A 17,746-nucleotide genomic window follows, 5' to 3' on the forward strand; every position below is an offset into this window, starting at 1 on the left:
CCTTTCAAAAACTTAGGAAATTACTAAAAATTATTCATATTTATATCAAGACACACATAAAATATTTAAAATATTCATCTCAAGAAAAGGTTTTATCATCATCTTTTTACATAAATTTTCTATATAAAAAAATCTGTAAATTAGTTTTTAGATAGTTTAAAAGTTATAATTTGTTTGAATATCTAATCTCAAAACATTAAAATTTACACAGCCCCTGTGCAAAAAAAAAAAAAAAAAAAAAAAAAAAATTGTTTATATGCTTAAATTGGTCGATCGATTACAAGTAGAAGGATTTAAACTACCTACATTTTTTTTTTTGGTTTTACACAGTCAGCCTTCTCATTGACAATTAAGTTGATTATTTTTTCCTAAACTGAATTTTTCTCTGCAAAGGTCACATATAGCCCATTGATAATGATATCAGTGTAACTTACCAGTAATTGATGTGAACTCTTGAAAAAACTATATACATGTTACATTAATTCTTCCATCACTGTCATTGGGGATAATTTGTATAGAATATTGGGAGGGAGTGAAAATTATGTTTTTTTCATATTCATCCTATTCATTTGAAACAATAAATCTGTAATGGATTATTCATTAAATCAAACAACTATCAAATTTCTACCTTTAATCATTTAAAACAAACAAAAATCCCACTACTACATGTAAATTATATTATGTATTTTAATGCTGAATGCCAAATGCCACTTTAGGGGGAAAAAGCATCAGTAGAACTTAATTACCAAAGCTTAGAACATCAATTAAGTGGCATGAAAATAAGCAGAAAACCAATATACAAATAATAAGAAAAATCCATTAATATCCCAATTTCAACAGCATAGGTGCCACAAGTGAGTGGGCTTTCTCTTTGCCCTGCAGAATTTCCACAATCTTCAGAGCAAATTCAAAAGTGGTTCCCGGCCCTCTACTGGTGATCAATTTGTCATCAGTCACAACCCGGTCCTCGCTGTATTTGTAGCCACCTTTGGAGAGCAAAAAACACCAAAAAATTCAGTGAATAGTTTCATTAAATTATTAACATTCAAAGTTATATACATTAACACCCCCTCTCTCTCTCTCTCTCTCCCCCCCCCCCCCCCCCCCCCCGCCCCTTTTCCAAAAAAAAAAAAAAAAAAAAAAAGACTTCTCTCTCCTCAGTCAACTACTGGACCAGGGTAACCTTTCTAAGAAATAAATATGCAGAAAACTGAAACTTATTTACAGTAGCCACCAAGTTTTGCAAAAATTCAACAATTTCAATAATGTTATAATGTATATGGAGGCACAAAGTCATCTAAGCTTAGTAAAAATGGTTGCCTTTCTGATGAAGAATGATTTCAAATTGAATAAGTTTTAATTTTCACTACAATTAGATTTACATATGTGAATCAATATGCCCTTCTGTTCTTGCAAAAAAGATTATTAAGGATTTTTCCCTCTATGCCAGTGAAAATTTTGCTCACTTATAGTGGTCCACCCCAGCCCTGGGGGCCATAATTTGAAGAAGCTTGAATCTACACCAAATAAAGAAGCTTTCTAACACAAGATTTTTCTGGACACAACTAATAAACTTTTTCTTGCTGGAATGTTCTTGGGTCAAAGTCAATAATACCCTCAGGTGATATACAATATTTTTGAGAAGTATGAGCCTCTAATGTTCTCCAATTCAAGATATGGTCAGGACAAGAATTCAACATTTTTCTAAAGTGACATTGAGCTTAATCAAATGACATTGGGTCAAGGTCATGACACATTTTCCGGTCATAAGCAATCTTTCTATGAGGTTTGAACTTCCAATGTTTCTCTGTTAGTAAGTTGTAGAACCAGACACAAATTTTATACTTTCTCTGCCAGTGACCTTGAACTTGCCAGTAAGACCCTGCCTCAAGGTCAAGACACACCCTCAGGTCATAAACAATCTTTGTATGAGCTTCCATTAATTCTCTGGTGCAAAGTTATAGCCCAGACAGACTGCAAGGACAGTCAGACAGCTAGACAGATGGACGGACAGAGGTAGATGGACAAGGTGATTTCGAGATAGCCCCCCCCCCCCCCCCCCCCCCCCCCCGATGCAAAATCTTTCTTTTTCTTATCACATATTTAGCATAAATTATCCTCGTGCATAAATTCCTCATTTACAGTACACAGTTTAAAATAATATATAAGCAATTATATGTCTACCTTCCTCCATTTTTCCTTTGACTGATGGATGTGATGTTACTTTGGATCCTGGCTTTATTTTATGACTAACCAAAGCTATTGGTGCTGAAATATATTAAAATAAAAATTCACATTCAAGAGATACACTGAGTTAGAGTACTTGCATAAAATGTTTAAGTAATTCCAAGTACTTTTAAATAATTCACTACATTTTGCAAGTTAATAGCACTGATTTTTTTTCCTGAGATATAATTTTTTAAATTGTAACCTCCACACTGTAAGTAACTACACTCCCATATTTTTGTGTCTACAGGGATCAATATTAACAGTTGTCCAATTGCCTCAGGCAAGTAAATATTTCTCAAGAAACATATAATCTTTATCTTACAATAATTTGTGAATGAAATAAATAATCAATTATTTATTTTTCCAGATCATCTCTTAGCAGCATTCTAAATAAATTGTACAGTTGATAATATGGTTTAATTGCTATCCGTTTACTTTTATAATTATAGCCTAGTTTAATAAAAAGTTTGAAAAATTAAAAAATTTAAAAACTCCGTCTGATGACTTACATTCTTATTATGAAATCAGATATTTATATAATATAGATATTTATATAATATAGATATTTATATAATATAGATATTTATATAATATAGTTTATTTGCCTCCTTACAGAATATACATAACACCAGTTATACTCAGCTTAGTATGACATATCCTGATCATGATAAGTATATTTGTAATAGCTGTCAAACTTCAGCATGGCTTTGCTGTCACCTCAAAGTATGTAGGGGAGAAACCAAAATTAAAAGGTCCATATTGAAAATTGAAAAAAACTAGAAATATGTCCATAGGACATGAATGCCCCGCCGAGGGTATATTAGTAATGCAACATTTTAACACAAATTGAGAAAAGTGAGGTCAAGGTCAAAGGAAAGGTAAAGGTCAAAAAACATTGATGCAGTTGAATAGCTCTCATCGGTATGTATCAGCATATGAAGTTTGACACTAATTTAAGAAAAGTGAGGTCAAGGTCAGAGGAAAGGTCAAGGTCAAAAAATGTTGATGCAGTTAAAAAGGTTACATCAGTATGTATAAGCATATGAAGTTTGATGAAAATATTATGAATGGTTTCTTTAAAAATGAGCTAAACACTAATTTAAGAAAAGTGAGGTCAAGGTCAAAGAAAAGGTCAAGGTCAAAATATATTGATGCAGTTGAATAGCTCTTATTGGTATGTATCAGCATATGAAGTTTGACACTAATTTAAGAAAAGTGAGGTCAAGGTCAGAGGAAAGGTCAAGGTCAAAAAATGTTGATGCAGTTGAAAAGGTTACATCAGTATGTATCAACATATGAAGTTTGATTACACTATCTTGAATGTATGTATCAGGATATGAAGTTTGTTAAAAATATCTTGAATGGTTTCATTAAAACTGAGCTTAACACTAATTTAAGGAAAGTGAGGTCAAGGTCAAAAGAAAGGTCAAGGTCAAAAAAATGTTGATGCAATTGAAAAGCATACATCAGTATGTATCAACATATGAAGTTTGATTACACTATCTTGAATGGTATCTTTAAAACTGAGCTAAACACCAATTTAAGAAAAGTGAGGTCAAGGTCAAAAGTAAGGTCAAGGTCAAAAAATGTTGATGCAGTTGAATAGCTTACATCAGTATGTATCAACATATGAAGTTTGATTACACTTTCTTGAATGGTATCTTTAAAACTGAGCTAAACACTAATTTAAGAAAAGTGAGGTCAAGGTCAAAAGAAAGGTCAAGGTCAAAAAATGTTGATGCAGTTGAATAGCTTACATCAGTAGGTATCAACATATGAAGTTTCATTACACTATCTTGAATGGTATCTTTAAAACTGAGCTAAACACTAATTTAAGAAAAGTGAGGTCAAGGTCAAAGGAAAGGTCAAGGTCAAAAAATGTTGATGCAGTTGCATAGCCCTCATCAATATCTATCAGCATATGAAGTTTGATAAAAATATCTTGGATAGTTTCTTTGAAACTGAGCTTTGAACAGAGCTAAACGCAAAGTGTGACGGAAGGACAGACGGAAGGACAGAAGGACGGAAGACGGACATGACAAACACTATATGCCCCGGCCATATTCATGGCGGGGCATAAAAATGGAATTTTATTTAAAGGTTTACAGCTTTCGTGAACAAGGACATTGGTATAGTGTGCCAAAAAATTTTTAATCTTTCACCAGCACATCAACATTTTGAACAGGCAAATCACATTACTGAATTAATATACAGTATTTAGTATTTGACAGTATGTTTATATTTTCTTCTCCTAAATATTTACATTAATAAATAATGTTTTCCTCTCTCTGAAGTTTGTGCAACCAAGCTTTTTATTTAAACAAATCAAAGTTGAGTTCACTTGCCATTTGGGCAAGTGAATCTGAAAGTCAATGTTTACCTCTGGTAAAGACAATCTTGCAATACAGCATGTAAAGGTCTCTTAAATAAGAAATGATTTACATATTCATATTCAACTCTGATTTAAGACCAGACTCAAGAACAAACTTAAGAGATCAACTGAGAAAAGAATCTTCTACCTGCACAAATTGCAGCAATTAACTTGTGGTTCTTCACTTGGGACTCTAGGAGACTTTTAACCTCAGATGACTGAAATAAAAAAAAAAGACAAAATAAATAATTTCCAGAATATTTTCCTTGTAATATTTCATAGGATACATGTAGCCCTACAGACTAAAAAAAAAAAAAAAAAAAAAAAGAGGATCATGGGCTACAGTGCTCACCTGAATCACCTTGGCCCTGCTGTTCTTCAGTACACTGACCTCACCCTATCCCTGGGGCCATGATTTCAACACTACCTGAAGATGTATGCATATTACTATGTCTAATCATACCATGTGTTCTTAACAAGATTTTTTCCTTGATTCTCTATTGTGGACCCATCCTACCCCTCAGAGATCAAAAACTTTAAACTACATGACTTGACAATGTTTGCATATTTTATCACTAATCATGATGCTATTGTTCATGAAAAAAGACTTATCATATATTCCCATGTCAAACTTTGATACCCTATTGAGGCCCCAACCTACCCCCAGTGATCATACTTTGAACAAGCTAGAATCTGCATAACCCCAATAAATATTACTAATCCTGGTCCTGCTATACTTGAAAAGAAGATTTTTAAACATACATTCCTATATATATTCCCATGTTAAAACTTTGATCCCATATAATGGCCCCATCTTACCAATGGGGGCCATGATTTGAAGAAACCTGAATCTGCGTTACCAAGGGATGCTTGAATATTAAAATTACTAATCATGGTCCTACTGTTCTATAGAGGAAGATTTAAAAACATTTTTCTTATATACATGTATTCTAATGTAACACTTTGATCCCTATAAGTATTGTGAACCAATCCTATCCCCAGAGGCCATGATCTGAACAAATTGAATTTGCAGTTGCTGGGATGCTTGCATATTAGTCCATTAATCATGGTCTTTTTGTTCCTGAGAAGAAGATTTTAAAGAAAATTTCTATCTTCTCTATGTAAAACTTTGATCCCCAGGTTATGGCCCTACCTACACCCAGAGAAAATTATTTGATCAAATATGAATCTACATTATGTCAGGAAACTTTCAAATAAGTTTCATCTTTTTTTGGCTCAGTGGTTCACCAGAAAATTTTCTGACACCCTACATATTTTTTCCTTTCTTCATTATCTCCTCTTTTGAGAGGCCATGGCCCCTTTCTCCAAGGATACTTTGTGCCAAGTTTGGTTGAAATTGGTCCATTTGTTCTGGAGAAGAATATGAAATTGTGAAAAGTTTACAATGACATTGAACAACAATGACGACAATTTGATCAGAATAGCTCACTTGAGCCTTCAGCTCAATCCTATGAATCAAATCACTCACAGCTGCGAGATTCTTGGCTCCGTTTCCTCCCCCTGGCATGACAACTACATCATATGGAGCTGACTTCTGGGCCTCTGCCAGAGTGGTGTCCGGCACAATTTTCACATCTCTGCTGCAGTGTACCGGCTCACTTCCATGTAACCCTACCAACTTCACATCTATCTACAATTTAAACAATATTAAGTTAGCTATTTCCACCTGCTTTTATGTAAAAGTGTACACAAATAATTACGATCACATCCCAGTGTTCGAAATAACCACACACCCGACCACCCAAAACCATTAATTTCACTGCAGACAACTGAATTTCCTTGTATCGATGCCCGGTTGGTCATGTTAAAATTTCAACTTTTTTCACGCTAGTGGATCTTTGACAGGGTTGGCAACTTTTATCAGCAGTCAGTTCCGTATGTACATATCTAGCTAATTTTATGGTGAGTTTCAAACACTGCCACAACCCTGAGCCTAGGGCCCAAGATATGAATAAATATGAATCTAAACTATGTCTCTACCTTTATTTAGAATAATGCACTAAATGAAGATTTTGAAAACTTTTGTAAACAAAAATTATTGAAAACAAGCTTTTCTTTCAACTTTGTCAGCAGAAATAAATTATTGAATAATATTATTTGACACTTTTCCAACAGTTAAACAAGCAACTGGAGAAAAAGAAATAGTTTTGCATAAGCCTTGAAGACTAACTAAGCAGTCACCGTAAGTGCTGTAAATAACTTTTTATTCACGAGAACTTAATTTTCACATAATTACCCAAGACCACTGCTTGGAAAATTTAAATTTTTGGGTTTTTTTTGTACAAGTAAAAATTATACAGAACAAAAATTAAAATTCATAAAAATTATGTCTCCCTGATAAATACCAAATGAAAATCTCACAAAAATAAGGTAGGTGTTGGGAATCTTTGGTAATCTACAATTAACAAGAATATAAACTCTGCAAATGGAGTTTGAAAGAAGTAATGTTTTTAAAAAAAGATCTTTCTTTACCAGATATCTCGGGAAATGTTTGAGAATGATCAGAAACATCATATTTGGCAACTTTAGAAAGGGAACAAATTTAAATTTTGAATGTCTGTAATGATAGTGAAAACAAATGGTCATCTTCTATCACGGACAAACATAATACCAAGTTCAATTTCTCAAAGACCTCAATATCATTAGGGGTAATTTACTTCTTAGAGGGTACCAAAGTACCAAAATTGATGTCTGTAAAGCAAATAGTTCTCAAGAAACTGAACTAACAATGTCTTCCTGTCTAGAATAGTTTACCTCTGACCTTGTGACCTCAAAATCTACAGTGGTAAACTATTTCTTCAGTGGGTACCAGTGTGACAAGTTTGATGTCTGTCAAGCAAAGGGGTCTCAAGATATGGAGTGGTCATTAATTTGACTCTCGACCTTTGACCCTGTGACCTCCCAATCTATAGGGTCATCTACCTTTCAGGGAAAACCAATGTACCAAGTTTGATGTCTGTCAAGCAAATAGTTCTCAAGATATTGAATGGACAAGATTTTCCCATGTCTAGAGTTGTTTCACCTTAATCTTTGATCTTGTGACCTGAAAATCAAAAGGGGTCATCTTTTCTTCAGGGGGTAACAGTGTACCAAGTTTGATGTCTGTCAAACCAAGGGTTTCTCAAGATATTGAGCGGACAAGCTTTGGTCTACTGACATTCTGATTCACATACAGACCAACTGGCAGGCCCCTTTTTTGAAGGGGATATAAAAAGGTGTGACTTGCAGAAGAAACTTAGCGATTCTGGAAAATATAGAACAAAAATATTTAAAGTTTACAAACAAACAGACTTTGGACAAAATATGATCAGAAAAGCTCATTCAAGCTTTCAACTCAGGTGAGCTTTAATTTTTTTTTTTACTTGACACAAGCAAGGCAGTAAAGTTATTATTTTCACTTCAAATAATCTTTATCATATAAGGACTTTTTGAAGGATTTGTTTTCTAAACAATGTGCATTTTTAGTTTATATTATAACCACGGAAACTTGATGGTCGGCGTCAAACACTTTAACACGTGTAGGTCAAGATGAGATGCAACACAGCCGGCATGAGAATCTACTTTCACTTTACATCAAAAAATGATATTCTAAACATACGCCTCCACGACGCAAGACATCAACTGAAATGACAGTTTCCATTTCTTCGGCACCTTCTGCCAGCAACACAGCAGCAGTCGGCATCTTATCAAAATGTTTGCAAAAAGACTGCGTAATTATCCGTGCAACACTGTGTAAAAATGTGTGTAAATCCAGTCCCTACGTCAGTCTCCATTTATCCGGAAACGGTGACAAGTGCTTGAATTTCATTAATATTTTAATATCTCTCCCCAAGTTATATTAAGTCATGTGAAAAAATTATATTTCTTTAAAATGTCAATATTGTTAATATTATAAGTGCATTTATTTTTTTTCCCTCTCGACATGTCAAAAGCTGTTTATCCCTTGATGAACCTCAAATTTGTGACACACAGGCTTTTCCGTAGCGTCCAAAGTTCATTCGAGCGATAACGTCAAACTGTACGCACGCGTGTCTCTACCGGTCTCTTTACAGGAAAGATGGGGAAAATCAAAGGTATACAATCCAAAAAGAAGAAAATATATACATACAATAATTCGAGATATGACAAAAATAATAAATTGACTTTGTTTTGCAGGCGGACCAGTTGTCGAAATGCAAGGAGATGAAATGACCCGGTAAGTCATGCCAAAGTGGGCGGAGCATCTGTCCACAGCTGTTTTTTGTCACTAAATCTTTTATTACTGTTATTTAGAGAGAAAAAATGTAATCAACATCGACATGTATATATAAATAATTTATTTTCATATGCTTTTTTGGACACGAAGGGGCATCTACATTTCTGAACGTATAAAAGGAATATCGAATGACATGTGGCATGTCGGAAATCATTGGCGGATCTAATATTAGATTATTCAGAATTTCTACACAGCTTAACTGATCAGTAAAAGAGGAAAAAAAAGTAAAAATAAAAATAAAATAAAATCACTTTAACATTTAAGGACAAAAATTTTAACAGTTTCCTCTTGGTATTTTATAGCATGAAATGAACTTATGAATTCTTTTTCAAGACATTTCACTTGTTATTTATTCCCTGCTTTTAAAAAAATGTGAAATTTTTTCCCATAATTTTGCAGGGTTATTTGGGATTTGATCAAACAAAAGCTGATCCTGCCTTTTGTTGAATTAGAGCTCCATTCATATGATCTTGGAATGGAAAATCGAGACGCTACAGATGACCAAGGTATAGAGTGATATAACAGCTGTTACCCAGTAGTTACATAATATTACCACAGGGTATACACAACTTAACAATGAAGGATTTTCCTCAGTAGGGGGTATATTGCTCAAAATAATACAGCATTAAAAACCAGAAGTGTCAATATTTCAACATTTCAGACTGTACATATATATAGATATATTGCATCTAATTGAGTTTAAAATTTTGGCTAAAATAAATTTATTTACATGCTTTAAACCTGGTAATTCTGTGATAGAGCAAGATATTTTAAGGGAATAATAATGATAGTAAGAAATATTTAATACTTGAATGAGGCAAAGTTTACCATTTGGAATTTGAATCAAGACTCCCAAAGTTCATCAAGATATTGGAGGATTCATATTAAATGAGTTGACAATTTGAGAAAGTTGATAATTGAATTTTAATAAGGTCTGGACCTAAGATTCATTTTGAAATCTTTGGATTAATGACATATAACAGTATTTGAGATACTAATTTATATAGTACTGGGACCCGTTTTACAAAAGAACTTACGACGAAGACCAAAATTTAATTCTGCTTAATATAACTTTTTATTTACGTAATATTGAAAATGGTTTTAATCTTTTTAAAAGGAATGTAGTAAGATATCTTTATGCTAGCTATTTTAAAAAGAAACATTAATTTTTCAAAATTTTACAATCAACTCAAGTTTTTGGTCTTAGTCGTAAGTTAATTCTTTTGTAAAATGGGCACCTGGTTCCCTTATTTGTGTTGAAAATATCTGTACATTTTTTCAGTAACAATTGATGCTGCCAATGCTATTAAGAAGTACAATGTAGGAATTAAGTGTGCCACTATTACCCCAGATGAGAAAAGAGTGGAGGGTATGTACTGATTTTAACATCATAGAGTGGAGGGTACCGTAGCTACCACATTTAACATTGTAGAATGGAAGGAAGGTACCACATATAACATGTACATTACAGAGTGAAGGTTGAGTACCACCTTTAGAGGGTACATGTAGGTACCATATTCTACATCATTTAGGGTGTGTACTACACTTTACATTATAAAGTGTATGGTAGGTACCGCATTTCACATTATAGAGTGGAGGGTAGGTACCATACTTTATAGAGTGGAAGGTAGGTACCATACTTTATAGAGTGGAGGGTAGGTATCATACTTTATAGAGTGGAGGGTAGGTACCATATTTATACCCCACGCAGCAAGTTGCGTGAGGTATAATGTTTTTGACCTGTCTGTCAGTCAGTCAGTCCTGTTTTTTTGTCAGCGCAACTCCTCAAAAATCGCTGCACAGAATTTCAGAGAGTAGGTACCATACTTTATAGAGTGGAGGGTAGGTACCATACTTTATAGAGTGGAGGGTAGGTACCGTACTTTATAGAGTGGAGAGTAGGTACCATACATTATAGAGTGGAGGGTAGGTACCATACTTTATAGAGTGGAGGGTAGGTACCATACTTTATATAGTGGAGGGTAGGTACCATACATTATAGAGTGGAGGGTAGGTACCATACTTTATAGAGTGGAAGGTAGGTACCATACTTTGTAGAGTGAAGGGTAGGTACCATACTTTATAGAATGGAGAGTAGGTACCATATTTTATAGAGTGAAGGGTAGGTACCATACTTTATAGAGTGAAGGGTAGGTACCATACTTTATAGAGTGGAGAGTAGGTACCATACTTTATAGAGTGGAGGGTAGGTACCATACTTTATAGAGTGGAGGGTAGGTACCATATTTTATAGAGTGGAGGGTAGGTACCATACTTTATAGTGTGGAGGGTAGGTAACATACTTTATAGAGTGAAGGGTAGGTACCATACTTTATAGAGTGGAGGGTAGGTACCATACTTTATAGAGTGGAGGGTAGGTACCATATTTTATAGAGTGGAGGGTAGGTACCATACTTTATAGTGTGGAGGGTAGGTAACATACTTTATAGAGTGAAGGGTAGGTACCATACTTTATAGAGTGGAGGGTAGGTACCATACTTTATAGAGTAGAAGGTACCACATTTTACATTACAGAGTGGATTTAATTTATATTTCTGCACTAAAATAATTTAGTTTTATATTTAAATCATTGATTTGATATTTTCAGAATTCAATTTGAAGAAGATGTGGAAGTCTCCCAATGGAACAATTAGAAATATTTTAGGAGGTACAGTTTTTCGCGAGGCCATCATCTGTAGCAACATTCCCCGTCTGGTACCTGGATGGACAAAAAGCATCATTATAGGCCGTCATGCTTATGGAGACCAGGTCAGAAACATTATTGTATAGTTTATTAGAAAAGAAAATACAGTTTTGCACCCATTTGAAAAAAATAGATAATCCTGTAAAAGTTAAGAACAAGATTTGGGTGCTTGTTCAAGTTTATTTTGTTTAAATCCACCATATTTACGATGAATTCTATTTATAGTACCGTGCCACAGATTTTGTTGTACCTGGACCAGGTAAACTAGAGATCAAGTTCACACCAGCTAATGGTGGCCAGGAACAGAACTACAACGTGTTTGACTTTACAGAGTCAGGAGGTGTAGCTCTAGCCATGTACAACACAGACAAGGTAAGAACTAGGGCTGTAACGATACAGCTAAAGTGTATCATGGTATATCATGAAACATTGGGACTGTATCACGATATGTCACCTTTCTTAATTTTTTTTGTGTGTCACTGTTCTGAAATGAGAAATTTTCTATTATAATGTGAACAGATAAGAGTTGTAGATTATTTTTTCAGGTCATGTATACATTATGAAACATTTAATAACCTCTAAACACCATTAAAAGCAGCATAGATTAGTTGAATATACAACATTATTTTCACTACAGTTTTATTTTCACTCTCATTAAAGCAGGCTAAAACAGTGAAAATAAGGTTGTAGATAAATAAATCGAATTTGACAGTGAATGTTCAGTAAAAGGATAGAAAATGCTGAATTCAGAAAATGAAAAAGAAAATACTAATCTATTAAAATCATGTTTAGAATCAAAGCTGTATACATTATGTGGAAGTCAATTATTTGAAAAACCAATTGTAGCAAGATTATTCAATAGTCAAAGCATATGAGATTGAGGGCAGTTTTCAATTCTACAAAAAGCAGTATTTTCATGGACAGTTTAAATTTTAAACTGTAAACACTCTGTTCTTGTTGTGTTACAGAGTATAAGAGAATTTGCCCACAGTTCTTTCCAGTTTGCTCTACAAAAGGAATGGCCACTATATTTGAGGTAAATTATATTTCTCTTTCTGTAAATCACCTTTTATTTGCGAGATCTTTATTTTAATGTAATTACGCGAGACTGTGTGCTCGCAAAAAAATTTATTCTTGTCTATAGTATAATAGTAATCCTTATGATTATCTAGAGCAATAACCACATTTCGTGAATATTCTGTCTCGCTAATAAAGAGACGTTGACTATCTCTTGAAAATAAAGTGTCGCGAAAGTTTAGTGATCTACAGTAGCAAATTGTAGTTAATAGTGTGTTAGTCTTGTAAGTCACACTTGAAGTTTACAAATCAGCAGACAAGAATTGAAAGATTTTGGTTTTGTACCAGTAAGCATTATTGGATCTGTCAGTTGTACACAATATATCAAAGGTAATAATGTTGCATCTTTTTTTTTCCAGCACAAAGAATACCATTCTCAAGAAATATGATGGAAGATTCAAGGACATATTTCAAGAAATTTATGATCAGTGAGTATATTGAATGTATAAACATACTTTCAAGCATTCTCAGTCATTTACAGTAAACACATTGGCTTCATAAATATGCATGTATTTAGAGATTACAAGAAGGCGTATGAGGAGAAAAAGATTTGGTACGAGCATCGACTTATTGATGACATGGTAGCATACGCCATGAAATCAGAAGGAGGCTTTGTTTGGGCATGTAAGAATTACGATGGAGATGTACAGTCTGATTCTGTTGCTCAAGGTTTGTGCAGAAATTTTCTCAAATGTATAGCACAGCACCAAAGTTTATGAATGTGTAGTAGATGTGTCAATTGTCATAGTGTCACACACGTTTATGTGTAATTTTTAAATTTTTACTATTGTTTGTAGGATTTGGATCCCTAGGAATGATGACTAGTGTATTGGTCTGTCCCGATGGTAAAACCATCGAAGCCGAGGCTGCTCACGGAACAGTAACCAGGCATTTCCGTCAACATCAGAAAGGAAACGAAACATCAACTAATTCCATAGGTAAAGATCCATTTATAGTAATTATGTATGGTTTCTCTGAAATAAACTGGGTGCTTAGATTAATTACCTTACGTTTGAAATAAGAAAGTTGGCAAACATATTCCAAGATTTCTAGACTGAAATTTTGATACATATACAGTGTATATAAGGACTGTTGGCACACATTGACATATCAACATAATGAAGTATATATAAAACCACATTGTACATGATTTCAACATTTTTTAAAATTTACTCACCTTAACTGTTAATAAAGTTTATTATTGTTATTCTTTCAAACATGTAAATGATTATATTAAATTTATGTAAATGTCATATTTGTCAGCAGTTGAAAAGGAAATTGATATATGTATTGTAAATTTGCTTTAAAGCAATCATTGTGTACGGTACTTCAGAATTAACCATTCTTTTTCTTTAATGTTTCCTTGTATTAAAAGAATCCTTGTAATATAAAAACACGTATACAAAACTAAGACATAAAATTACATGTATAAAACTTCCATTTAAGCTTCCATTTTTGCCTGGACCCGAGGACTTGCCCACAGAGCCAAACTAGACAAGAATGAAGCCCTGAGGAAGTTCTCCGATGACCTTGAGAGGGCATGTATAGAGACCATTGAATCAGGCATAATGACCAAAGATTTAGCCATCTGTATCAAAGGCATGAACAAGTGAGTAGGCAGTATTATCTGTGTCAAAGGCATGAACAAGTGAGTAACAGTATTATCTGTGTCAAAGGCATGAACAAGTGAGTAGGCAGTATTATCTGTGTCAAAGCATGAACAAGTGAGTAGGCAGTATTATCTGTGTCAAAGGCATGAATGAGTAGGAAGTATTGTCTGTATCAAAGGCATGAACAAGTGAGTAGGCAGTATTATCTGTGTCAAAGGCATGAACAAGTGAGTAACAGTATAATCTGTGTCAATCATGAACAAGTGAGTAGGCAGTATTATCTGTGTCTAAGCATGAACAAGTGAGTAGGCAGTATTATCTGTGTCAAACGCATGAATGAGTAGGAAGTATTGTCTGTATCAAAGGCATGAACAAGTGAGTAGGCAGTATTATCTGTGTCAAAGGCATGAACAAGTGAGTAGGGAGTATTATCTTGTCAAAGGCATGAACAAGTGAGTAGGCAGTATTATCTGTGTCAAACACATGAACAAGTGAGTAGGAAGTATTGTCTGTATCAAAGGCATGAACAAGTGAGTAGGCAGTATTGTCTCTGTCAAAGGCATGAACAAGTAAGAGACAGTATTATCTCTGTCAAAGGCATGAAAAAGCCAGTAGGAAGTATTATCTCTGTCAAAGGCATGAACAAGTGAGTAGGCAGTATTATCTGTGTCAAAGGCATTAACAAGTGAGAGACAGTATTATCTCTGTCAAAGGCATGAACAAGCCAGTAGGAAGTACTGTATGTGTACTTAAAAAAAGCGGGCTTCATATTTTAGCAGCTTTGGCACAGACAGTATGATGCGCTAATTCATGAATACCGCTAAATAATCATTTACAAATACAATATACGGCACGGACTTGTGTAGCGCTAATTCATTATTACGCCAACAACTGCATATCCATTGATTGCACTTAATTTTGAATACGCCAAATTATGTACACGTACAGTATTATCTGTGTCAAAGGCATGAACAAGTGAGTAGGCAGTATTATCTGTGTCAAAGGCATGAACAAGTGAGTAGGCAGTATTATCTGTGTCAAAGGCATGAACAAGTGAGTAGGCAGTATTATCTGTGTCAAAGGCATGAACAAGTGAGTAAGCAGTATTATCTGTGTCAAAGCATGAACAAGTAAGAGACAGTATTATCTCTGTCAAAGGCATGAAAAAGCCAGTAGGAAGTATTATCTCTCTCAAAGGCATGAACAAGTGAGTAGGCAGTATTATCCATGTCAAAGGCATGAACGAGTGAGTAGGCAGTATTATCTGTATCATGGGTATGAACAATTGAGTAGGGAGTATTATCTTGTCAAAGGCATGAACAAGTGAGTAGGCAGTATTATCTGTATCATGGGTATGAACAATTGAGTAGGCAGTATGATCTGTGTCAAGGCATGAACAAATGAGTTGGCAGTATAATTTGTAGAATACTTTTTCTACAGTAAGGGTGTGCATCTACAATTATAATAAAAAATGCGTAATAATATAATATAAAACTTTACTTTAAATACGGTATTTTATTTATTCGAGGAGAATTTACAAACTGTGAGTATATAAAAATGGAACAGTTCATTGCACCAAGTAAGAAATATGGAGAGAAATATTGTGTCCGTCATATTCAGCACATACATATACCATGAACATTCTTGTAATCAGTGGTTAGGAGGATAAGTATCTTTTTTTTTTTAATTTTAGTGTCCAGAGATCAGATTACCTGAACACGTTTGAGTTCATTGACAAGATTGCTGAGCTGTTGACCCAGAAACAAGCCAGTTGACTAGATAAGGACTCTAGCAAGCTGTGAACAAGGACATTTCAAGCTTAACTTGATCATAAAAAACATCTTCTCCTTCTTTCTCTTTGCAAAACATATCAGTGTTTGGTACATGTGTACAAGTTCATGTGTTTGAGTGATATCTAGAGTATTCAGATTTTTACCTGTGATTCTTCTATAATATCATTGATTTATTTACGTTATTGTTTTGAAACACATGATTTTATATGATCTGTGTCTGTATTTGTTTTGTACATGATTGTACATTGTAATACATGTATGATATGTGTTTTACTAAATATCCTTTGATATCTCTTTTGAGTGATTTTGTAAGTAAAAAATAAGCTTACAGGGTATAGTTAAATTTATGTGATTTTATCTGTCATGTTTATTTTGTGTCCTATTTGTTTTAGTGCATTTTTAAAGGTCTTAGAATTTTTAAAAATTATTTTAAACACAGCAATATGATTTAATCAGTACTAACTACTTACAGTAATGTATTTCTTTTATGACATAAATTTATAATAAATACTTTTAAGTACTATGTTTTGACTTTCTATGCATAAAAAATTTGCCACACATTTTTCCTGCCTCCCTAGAATGATAGTGGTATATATTTTTTGTACAGTAATATTGTCTGTGTAGTCTAAAGCAATGTCAATCTCCAACCACAGCTAGAGAACATCCACCTTGCATTCATCAACTTTGCAAAGAAGAGAATGCTACCACAGTAGATTCATATTCATTGTCGGATTAAAAGGTCAAATGCTCCAGGTCTCCATTGATAAGTAGAGATCAGATCAATTTCATCAATCAATTTTCCATATTATCTTAGATACAATTCCAATTTCAATCTACAGGATCATGTTTCTTATTCAACATTGAAATCAATCCCCATGTTCTCAACCAAAAGGATGGACTCTACAGTATTTTTCTTAGATGTTATGTTTCAAAAAATATTTAAAAACCTTCATCGGGTACTTTCTCAAATTTATTTGAAATAGCAGTTTGTGCTGGATTTTTCTTTCATGGCTGAGGATAATTATGAAGTAGCTATAATTCCCCTTATTCCCCAAAGATACTTTGTGCCAAGTTTTGATGAGAATGGCTCTATTTATATGATCAAGAAATTAAAAGTATTTAAGCTTAACTCAACTTGTAAAAGGAAGAGATTCATTCTTGTTTGCCATATTTCTCTCCACTAGTCTCAATTTTCAAGCCCCTATATACATGTAAGCCTACAACTTCTTCATGGATCAAAGTATTTCACTGTAGAGATCAAACCTGTGTGGACATGTCTAACACCGCCATTGTTACTTGGTCTTGATATATACATGTAAGCCTACAACTTCTTCATGGATCAAAGTATTTCACTGTAGAGATCACATCCGAGTGGACATATCTAACACCGCCATTGTTACTTGGTCTTGATAAAAATATAAAATGTATACAGATACACAACTACACCATGTCAGGAGAAAAAGTAACATCAATTTCACAGTTCAATGCATTATGAACAGATGCAAATGCATGTAAAACAACACAAAATGTAAATACTAAAAGACGATGTAAGAAATCCAACATGCCAGCCATAAGTTCAAGGTGTGAAATTAGATGTAATGAATGCAAAGGATATACATTGTATATACACTAAGTGCTGACATTGGATAAAGGAAAACTAGTGTTGTCAACGAGTACCCGATTAAC

The 17,746-nt window shown here is 33.8% G+C and overlaps 2 protein-coding genes across 2 annotated transcripts; one reads left to right on the forward strand and one right to left on the reverse strand.

Annotated features, from left to right (window-relative positions):
• Positions 1-616: 616 nt before the first annotated feature.
• Positions 617-8,347, reverse strand: LOC133191167 (glutathione-independent glyoxalase DJR-1.1-like). The gene is made up of 5 exons (XM_061326887.1): positions 8,220-8,347; positions 6,090-6,251; positions 4,749-4,818; positions 2,185-2,268; positions 617-986 (listed from the first exon to the last, which is right to left on the reverse strand). The coding sequence occupies exons 1-5, from the start codon at positions 8,301-8,303 to the stop codon at positions 820-822; spliced, it is 567 nt and encodes a 188-aa protein (XP_061182871.1). The 5' UTR covers positions 8,304-8,347; the 3' UTR covers positions 617-819.
• A 270-nt stretch (positions 8,348-8,617) lies between these two features.
• LOC133191443 (isocitrate dehydrogenase [NADP] cytoplasmic-like) lies at positions 8,618-16,490 on the forward strand. The gene is made up of 12 exons (XM_061327200.1): positions 8,618-8,694; positions 8,777-8,816; positions 9,276-9,382; positions 10,159-10,245; positions 11,485-11,645; positions 11,806-11,952; positions 12,549-12,616; positions 13,017-13,085; positions 13,175-13,326; positions 13,455-13,595; positions 14,104-14,266; positions 15,961-16,490. The coding sequence occupies exons 1-12, from the start codon at positions 8,679-8,681 to the stop codon at positions 16,040-16,042; spliced, it is 1,233 nt and encodes a 410-aa protein (XP_061183184.1). The 5' UTR covers positions 8,618-8,678; the 3' UTR covers positions 16,043-16,490.
• Positions 16,491-17,746: the final 1,256 nt, after the last annotated feature.

The sequence above is a fragment of the Saccostrea echinata genome, unplaced genomic scaffold, assembly GCF_033153115.1.
Source record: "Saccostrea echinata isolate AGI-Se365-2 ecotype Australia unplaced genomic scaffold, CSIRO_AGI_Sech_v1 ptg000023l, whole genome shotgun sequence".
Lineage (NCBI taxonomy): Eukaryota > Metazoa > Mollusca > Bivalvia > Ostreida > Ostreidae > Saccostrea > Saccostrea echinata.

Coding starts and splice junctions, on each gene's coding strand:
- LOC133191443 (XM_061327200.1), top strand. Junction 11,953..12,548: donor CCATGTACAACACAGACAAG/GTAAGAACTAGG, acceptor GTTGTGTTACAG/AGTATAAGAGAATTTGCCCA. Junction 13,596..14,103: donor AACATCAACTAATTCCATAG/GTAAAGATCCAT, acceptor CTTCCATTTAAG/CTTCCATTTTTGCCTGGACC.
- LOC133191167 (XM_061326887.1), bottom strand. CDS start 8,303: ATGCCGACTGCTGCTGTGTTGCTGGCAGAAGGTGCCGAAGAAATGGAA. Junction 6,252..8,219: donor ATGTCTTGCGTCGTGGAGGC/GTATGTTTAGAA, acceptor TTTAAATTGTAG/ATAGATGTGAAGTTGGTAGG. Junction 987..2,184: donor CAAAGGAAAAATGGAGGAAG/GTAGACATATAA, acceptor TGCTCTCCAAAG/GTGGCTACAAATACAGCGAG.